The 8,873-nt window shown below is 45.5% G+C and overlaps 1 protein-coding gene across 1 annotated transcript; it reads left to right on the top strand.

Annotated features, from left to right (window-relative positions):
• Window positions 1-986: 986 nt before the first annotated feature.
• Pate1 (prostate and testis expressed 1) lies at window positions 987-3,246 on the top strand. The gene is made up of 4 exons (XM_005085861.1): window positions 987-1,038; window positions 1,991-2,023; window positions 2,313-2,435; window positions 3,113-3,246. Exons 1-4 carry the CDS (start codon window positions 987-989, stop codon window positions 3,244-3,246), a joined length of 342 nt encoding a protein of 113 aa, XP_005085918.1.
• Window positions 3,247-8,873: the final 5,627 nt, after the last annotated feature.

Here is an 8,873-nt window from a genome sequence, read left to right as displayed (position 1 = left end):
GGGAAGAGAAAAGCATGCGTATACCATTGCACATTTGTACTGGGAAACAGCCATCTATGCTGGAGTCAGTTATCTATGCCCTCCATGTGAATTCTGAGACTTGATCTCAGGTCGTCAGGCTTGGCAGCAAGCACCTTACCCACTGAGCCCTCTTGGTAATCCCTTGAATCCGTCTTTTAAATATGTATGATATATGCCAAAACCATATGGACACATTTGTTTCTTTCCACCGTGTGAGAATTTACGGAATAACAAGAGATTTAGAAGCTACGTCGTTTTCGTGACTTTAATTCACCAAGTGCTCTTGGTTTCACTAGGCTGTTGTCAATAACATTTTCCTTTATTCTAATCTTAATCACTAACATTAACTATCAGATCATGCATCATCTCTCTCTCCCTTCCTCCCTCCCTAACTTCCTCCCTTGCTCTCTCTCACCCTCTCTCATGTTTATATATGTTACCTCCCTCCTTTCCTTGTCCCCCCTCATCGTGTGTGTGTGTGTGTGTGTGTGTGTGTGTGTTGCAGAAGAGCTAAAAATGGTTAAAAGCTCTTAAGGGATTAAAGGAGCTTCACTGAAGAGGCAAAAAGCTGAGGCATACCAAAGGAAACATCTCTGTAGGAGACCTCATAAGGAATTTTACTGGCCTGGCATGGTAATACATGCATGTGCACAGAAGTGTTTAACACATGAACCCTACTTTAAGGCCTTCCTGGGATAGAGGTGCTCTCAGGAAAACAGTCACCTGGTGTGTATCAGAAACCCTGAGAGGTGGGAAAAAATGAAGTCCAGGACTTTCCTAGCCAGTCTCTCTGGTCCCAAATTACAAAGAAAAGAAATTGGAGTCACTGATTTTTCTAGGACCAGGGTATGCCTTTCAATGACTTCCTCAGTGTCCCACCCCTAACTCCTACTAAAGAAGCCCAGCCTCACTACTGTATAAATAGTGACACGTCCTGCCCTAACTTGAAACTTTCTGCCTCCAAAATGGGCAAGCCTCACTTAATGGGATATCTCGTCTTACTCTGCTATTTGAAGGGTGAGTCCTGAGGGTCACCAGTTGGTGAGAGAGGTCCAGGATCCAGGAATGGGTAAGAACTACCACGAGGAAGGCCAGCTGTGGCAACCCAGCAGAAAGAACAGCCCCTGTGAGCTCTGCCTTCCGATCATCCTGTAGCAGGTCACCGGGACCTTAACCAAAGCTCTTTTGCTCACAGGAGGAAGAACATGATTTACTAACAGATTGAGAGATTCCTAGGAGCTGTGCAATGGGGCGTTGGAAAAGTATACTCTGCAGAGACTATGATTTGCATCTTTTTGTTTTTTTCAACAGTTTTCTCTGCATCGTTTGCACGTAATATTGACAAATGTGAGTAGAGACGGATGAGAAAATGAATAATAAGATGAAGGGAGAATACAGGATGAGTGGAGGGTGTGGGCACTGGGAGCACGAAGTACGCCACAAATAGACATAATTCCCACAGTCAGCAGCCTCTTCTGGCAGGACACAGTCAGGTTGGGAGCCGTCCTTAGGGCTAACAAAGAACTGGAGCCGTAACTGGCAAAGTTAGGGACTAAAACAAGGGGCCAGAGAAGTGGGATGTGGGGTTTGCAGAAACCAGGTGGCCCAGTCTAGGGGAGCAACCTCCTGAATTTTTGAAGTCTGTCCTCATTGCCCGTTCTTAAGGGAGACTATCGTGGAGGTTCTACCGAAGGGAGAAAGCTAAATATAAACCCTGTGTATTTATCCTCTTCCTCCTGGTCTGTGCCGCACCACTTAGGGGTGGAAAAAGATTCTGGGGGGACCTAAAATGATGGAGAGGATAAAAGAGAAAAGTGGTACGCGACGGCAAAAGAAAAAAAAAACAAAAACAAAACCCTCTCAAAACTCCAAGCTAGAAGGCAAAATGAACCCTGGGGTGAGGGAGGGCAAGGGGAGGGCAAATCTCAGACAGAAGTGCAGGCTTATTCTCTTTATCTCACCTGAACAGCTGACAAAGTACTCATTCATCAAGATAACAACGGTGGTAAGTACCAAGAAGTCCTAGCCTGACCATCTTGGCACTCTGTTTCTTTTCCTTCTGCTTCCCCATTCTATCCCTGCCATCTTCCAAGGTGGAGCTTCCGAGACCATGAACGCCTGTCGCCCTTTTGGATTCACCCATTCTAATAGAGGCACATACCGATGCTTTGACGGGGTTTGGGGCAGGGGACATGCTAGCAAAGCCTTCCAGTTCTAGGCATGCTTCAGACTTGAAGGGTGGGAGGATGCGCTCTTTCCTGGCAGTGTCGTCGCTCTTGTCTCCCTTCAAGTTGTGGAAATTGTGCAGTGTAGGATGTGCCACCTCCAGTTCCCTGGGGAGAAGTGCTCCAGAGGAAGAGGGATGTGTACTGCAACAACAGAAGAGGCCTGTATGGCGGGAAAGGTCTTCAAAAGTAAGTGGCGTGGTAAGGAAGGAAAGATAGGGAAGAGGAAGCAGGATGTGTGGGTCTTGGGGATGAGCATAGGAACTTCCGGTTACTATAGCCTGCCTCTCTCCTGAGGTAGCTGGTAATATCACTCCCGTAATTCCTATGATAAAAGAGAGACAGAGGCAGCTGCTAAAGCAAAGGTAATACTCAAGGCAACAGTAAGAAGCCTGGAGAGAACAGAGCGGGCAGAATGCAGGTGAGAGGATGGAAGTAATACTACCTGGAGAGCAGCCAGTTGGTGACGAAAGCAGCTCTCCGTGTCCCTGCCTGGGATTTTTCAAAAATGGCTCCAAGCTATGGAAACAGAGTCCAGTGTCAGGAACGTGCCCTGGTTGCATCTCCTGGTGAATAAGTTTAGACATGGTTTCTCTAGCTTCCTACCCTCAGCGACACCCAAGACTTGAGATTTTCAGTAGAAACTCTCAGTGTGGCCAAGCCCTGATGCACTTCCCTCATGACCTTCCTACCTCTGGTAAAGTCTTAAAACTGTGACACTATTTTTTTGCCTTCCAATGCTTCATATCTGAATAATAGAGCATGAACACCTCGTGGTGATTTTCAGAAGCCAGTGCGGGCTGGAGAGAAGTTGACTTAAAGAAGCCTCTGCTGGGCTTGCTGATCTGTTCTTCTCTCGTCTGCAGGGGATGGTACCATGTGGTTAAGCTTCATGGGCTGCTTAAAGAACTGTGCTAATGTGAGAAACATACGGTGGGGCTCCTATCTGGTGAACTTCCAGTGCTGCCGGGGCTATGACATGTGCAACGAAAGGATTTAGACGTTTCTGGTCCTGATGTGCTCCAACATCCAGGTGATGCGATGCCTTCTTCATGAGGACTTCCTGAGGATAACACTACGTAGAAGGACTGCAAACACAGGACTCTGCCTGCTACGTGTAAGAGGGAAAGCACCCTTTTTCTAAAGTCCTTTCCTATTTCAAAATCAATTACAAGTGAACAAGCGAAGCCTTCTTAACAAGATCAGCATGTGCTTGGGTTGCTAGTAAGGCTACTGGATACCCAAGTACTAAGGACAAAAATAAAATTAAATACAAAAGATGGATCCTTCTCGTCTTTCTTCTACTCTGTGGCAAAATTTTCAACTTTTTATTGCCACGTAATAATTGTACACAGTAATTGGCTTTGTTGTGGCATTCCCATGCATGTATATATATTATATATTCTGATCACACTCACCCCATTACTCTCTCTTGTCCTCCACTCCATCGATCACCTTCTCAACTCCAGCCCCTTCTACTTCTACATGGCTACAGGTGCAGACAGACTAGGGCTGTGCTCTCACGACTTGTGTTTGTACAGCTCACTAAGTTTAATCAGTGTCTTAGGTAGGGTTTACTGTTGCTGTGAAGAGACACCATGACCACGACAACTCTTATAAAGGAAACATTCAGTTGAGGGTGGCTCACTTGCAGTTTCAGAGGTTTCGTCCATTATCATCATGAAGGAGAGGATGGTAGGGAGGGTGCAGGCAGACATGGTGCTAGGACTAAGAGTGCGACATCTTGCAGGCAACAGAAGTTGACTGACTGTCACACTGAGGGAAACTTGAGAAAAAGAGACCTCAAAGTCCTCCTCCATCGACGCCATACCCAATCCCAACATCATCACACCTCCTGATAGTGCCACTCCTGTGAGATTATGGGGGCCAATTACATTCAAAACACCACAGTCAGGCTTGCTAAGTGAAGCATCTTTGAAAGGTTATTTACAGGCATGAAGAAAAGGTCTCCTCTTTCCCCAGCATCCACTAAGCTTAAGAATCCTTAAGAGGGATTGGGCCTCATGTGCCCCTCCCCAGGTAAGCGCATCTTACCTGAGTTCAAAGTGCAATGGTCATGTCATTCCCCGGAAAAGAGGATTTCTCAGCACTCCACCCCAGCCTCGAGCTCTTCCATTCTTCCCAACTCCTCTGAGATGTTGGAACCTGGGAAGCAGTAACATAGTCGTCCCATTTGTGGTTCTGCTACGACAAGTTCTGAATCTCAGAAGTTACCACTCCCCACTGCAAAAAGCACGCAGCAGCACTGATCTATGGAGACAAACAGTTATTTAGAAGGAGAGCTGACATGTCCGTTTACCATGTCCATTCATGTCCGTTTACCAAGTCAACCATTGCAGTTTCCTTTTAGGGCCTATAACCTTCCCCTTTGAGGCTAGATATTTTATTAATTCTTCCCTTGTGTTCCTCCCTGCCTCTTATCCTACTTATATTAAAGCATAGACTACTGGCTTCCTGAGAAAGAATGTGCATGGTGAAAAAAATCAGTGGTTGAACTTGCGCTGGATTTCGTCCATCGATGTTTCTCTGGGGTTCTGGAGGTCCCCCCCCATCAGCCCCACCAGCCTCCTCGGAGGACTCTTTAGAGAAGGATCACAGGCAGGGAAGAGCTGCAGGGTGCTCACTGTTAGGACCAGCGAGCATGAAGCCTACTGCTGCAGACACTGAGAGCTATGAGGGCAAGGAAGCTCTCTGGATCTGGCTGATAGATGTCCGTGGCTACATGAAGCGCCCAACCACTGCCATCTCTCATGCTCTTGGGCTTTCCATGATATGTAATTTTAGCATACTGTGGGAGATGGGGTAAAACAAGTGTGTCATGGTATTGCAACTGATTCACAGCACGGTTGTAGAATGGAACCTGGAAAGTTCTGTTATGAGAAAAAAAAAAAGAGTTACATTTCTCTGCTTTTGTCTCTTTCTCTTCCCTTCCAAACTCTCCCTCAATCTGTCTGACAAACATTTACTCAAATCATACCACATTCCAGGTATTGGTAGGCCCTGGGATATGACAGCCATGATCTCTGTCTTCATGAGGTTGAGTCTAATGGGAGATCGGGACGTGAATGAATAATAGTGATAAAAGCAATCCCCGTGTGAGAACCATTGGCATAAATACTTCATACTCCTCTCACATTCCGTCTTCACGGAACCTGAGAAGCACACCACTGGTGACCTCTTTCGGATCAGACAGGAAAATGAAACAGTGCCAATCATTCTCACAAAAAAAAAAACATTGAAATAAAGAGGTGTTAGCCAGGCATTGAAGGACAGAAAAACAAAATGAAAATGAGATGTTGATTTAACAGAAACTGTGGGAAGCATCTAACACCCATGGGCCTCTGAGAACACAGTGGGAAAGTTGTCACGCAAGCTAAAAGAGGGACCTCTGAAACTCAGGCTCAGACATTTGAGATTGGATTACTCAGCTGTGGACACCTCAAACTCTCCAATGAGGCCAGATATGACCTCTCAAGCCTGTAATCTCAACACTATGGGGGCTGAGACAGGGGGATTGCCACAAGCTTGAGAGCAGTATGGGCTACATCCAGAGTTCCAGGCCAGCTTGGGCTACAGAGTCAGATCCTGTTTGCAACAATAAAATAAACTCCAAAGAAGGCACCTGTGAGGACAAAATGTGTACTTCAAGGGAGGGAGCACAGTTAATTGGTGATTATCTCCTAGGAAGTACCAGGAAGCTGGTTTCTGGAAGTGGGTGGGAGTAAGGCATAAAACAGAACCCTTGCGAGTCAACATCATTTAGCAGAATATAGAACGGTGTGCCTAAAGCTGAGAGATAACAATTTTCCGTTTTATTAAAAATAGATTCTTTTCTGGTACAACACATCCTGATTAAAGTTTTCCCTCCCTCTATTCCCCCCAGTTCCTCCCCACCTCCTCTCCCATGCAGATCCACTCCCTTTCTATCTCTCATTAAAAAAGAACAGGCTTCTAAGAGATAACAACCAAACACGACAAAATAAAATATGATGTGATAAAACAAAAATCACATCGAAGTTGGACAAGGCAAACCAACAGAAGGAAAAGACTCCCAAGAGAAGGCACAAGAACCAGAGACCTACTTGTTCACACACTCAAAAGTCCCACAAAAGTGCTAGACTGAAAACTGTAATACACACACAGAGGACTTGGTGCAGGCCAGAATAGACCCCAGTGTCTCTGCTTCAGTCTCCATGAGTTCATATGAGCTTTGGTCAACCAAACAAAATGCAGAATTGTGGATCCCACTTCCAACACATGTAACTACAATACAACTCCTGCACCTAAGGCACAGGGATCATTGTGGAAGAGGAAGAAAGATTTTATGAGTCAGAGGAACAAGGTTTGCAGGGGCTTGTGTCTTCTTGAAACACCAGAAGCTACAGCCAGGAAGTCTTACTGACCTGTCTACCTAAACGTGATCTGAATGAGGATGATATCAATAGACTAATGTAGGAGGGGGAACGTCCAGGAAGCCTCAGGGACCCTAGACAAAGAACTATAGCAACAAAGGAGTGATGGAAGCTGGAGCAACAGTCTTCCTCAGGGAAAAGTTCACCACCTGGGTATCCAATACCAAGTGGTCAGTTAGCCCGTGGTGGTAGGGCTACCAGCCAGACTGACCCTTAATTATCCTAAAGCTACAAAAGAAACAAATAACCAATTGTTCTGCTAGTAATTTTTCTTCATTGTTGTCATCCGGACACATTTTTTAATCAGAGTCTAATTCTTCGGTCATTATTGACAGAATATTTACAAATTCCAATTCTCTCCTTATCAAAGAAGTTAGCCATGAAAATCAACAAACTGAGAGAGTATGGACATGTTCTGCAAGAGAGGAAGTAAAGAACAGGGTGTTCATGCCACAAACGGTGTACTGGTGACCCACTTGAGTCTGATAACCTACTGGTACTTTCCGGTAAGAATTGTTACTTCACACACCCAGTATTATGGCTCAATGACCCAGAAAAGCCATGCCATGATGGGAAGCTTTGATACCATGCCCACCTAATAATCCACAGTTAGAGGAACCAAATCAGTGAGAGATCAAATTTTAGTTGCAAAAGCCATAAATGTAGGAAATACCAGGTGTTTGACTCACATATGGGCAGTTCTAGAAAATTTTCTAGAAAATGGTCATATTCCAAACAGCTAGGAAGAAATGCATTTGTAAATAACGTAGAAAATACAGAGAATAAAACAAAAGCAATGCAGGGTGGATCATGGAAAAGCTCTTCATAAAGAAGCTACATTTGAACTTAGAACTGTGTCTGGCCTGCTAGGTCAGGTTGAGGGGAAAGGGTGAGATGAAGTCATATACAGACCTTGCCTCCTCTCCTGATGAGAGTGTGTGGAGCTGAACAGAGTCCCTTTCTGGACGTTCTAGAGTTCTGTGACTTGTTTGTGAATTCAGCGATTTTTTTGTCCTAGCACTTAGGAAATTATTGTAGCCCTTCTTGGGGTTTTAGGAAGTTCTGCCCTAGGTTGAGGATTTGACCTCCTGTTTGGGGGTGAAGTAAGCTGTTCTTCTCTACAGAGGAGGACACCGACAGGTCCCCATGATGGAGAGGGAGTGTGGTTTCTGTCCCTCCCTCTCCAAGTCAATCCTGGAGAGATTCTGAAGTTGAGTTACTCTGAATCAACCCACCCTCGACACCAGAGACCGCTTCTGTGCCCTTGAAAGCACACATCTGAGCTGGCATGTGTTCCTCTAGTGCAGCTCTGAGACCACCACTTTCTCAAGCACTGCTGCCAGTTTCCTCATTAAGGGTTTCCTTGGCATGCTGTTCTTTTCCCCTGATGGCAGTGCCTGAGTAGATCCTCTTTCTCCCTGAGCCTGGATAAAGGCTTTTGGTTTTCCTTGGTGGAAAAAGATAGTTACATGTTTTCTGCCCTCTCTTATACACCTTCCCCTTGAGGCATGGTCTTTCTATGTAGCCTGCCTTGACGTTGGACTTTTGATCATCCTGCCTCAGCTTCCAGAGTGCCAGGATTAAGGGTGTGAATCACTACTCCAAGGCGTATGTTTTATCTTATCTATCCAATATGCAGAAACCTTCTGTTCTAAGATCATAGCCTGTGTTGCCTGAAGAAGTGAGGCAGGCATGGCCTGGGGGCATTCGAGAAAAGTCATTTAAATTCTGCTCTTGCCTTTCTCCCACATTTCACTGAGACTTTACCTCTTTGATACTTTTGATGTCATAGATTACCTTTTAGGAAGTCTGAGTTACCACTGTGACTTCTCTTTAGGGGGTCAACATTAGGACTATGATTGAGTCATTAGCTCTGTGTGTGTGTGTGTGTGTGTGCATGTGTGTGCGTGTGTGTACATGTGTGTTGGGGGTGCACAACCTGTGCATGCTTTGAGGAATAGGTGTTCTGCTGTTATTCTCTGTCTTATACCCTTGATACAGGGTCTGTCACGGAATTTGGAGGTAGACTGGTGGCCACCAAGTCCCATTGAGCATTCTGTCTCTGCCCTTCTCTGACGGGATTATAGTTGTATGCACGACCATAATTGGCTTTTCACATGGGTTCTGGAGATTTGAACTCAGTTCCTAATGCTTGCACAAGAGCTCTTACACAAAGGACCATCTGTCCAGGTCT

Source organism: Mesocricetus auratus, unplaced genomic scaffold, assembly GCF_017639785.1.
Source record: "Mesocricetus auratus isolate SY011 unplaced genomic scaffold, BCM_Maur_2.0 Super-Scaffold_100022, whole genome shotgun sequence".
NCBI classification, from domain to species: Eukaryota; Metazoa; Chordata; class Mammalia; order Rodentia; family Cricetidae; genus Mesocricetus; species Mesocricetus auratus.
The sequence above is the reverse complement of the archived record's forward strand: the minus strand, read 5'-3'. Positions and strand labels throughout refer to the sequence as shown.

Excerpts from the sequence above, each read along its gene's own strand:
- Pate1 (XM_005085861.1), top strand. The coding sequence starts at position 987 with ATGGGCAAGCCTCACTTAATGGGATATCTCGTCTTACTCTGCTATTTG. Across the intron at positions 1,039-1,990 it reads CTTACTCTGCTATTTGAAGG|CTGACAAAGTACTCATTCAT; the intron begins GTGAGTCCTGAG and ends TCACCTGAACAG. Across the intron at positions 2,024-2,312 it reads CATTCATCAAGATAACAACG|TTGTGGAAATTGTGCAGTGT; the intron begins GTGGTAAGTACC and ends TCTCCCTTCAAG.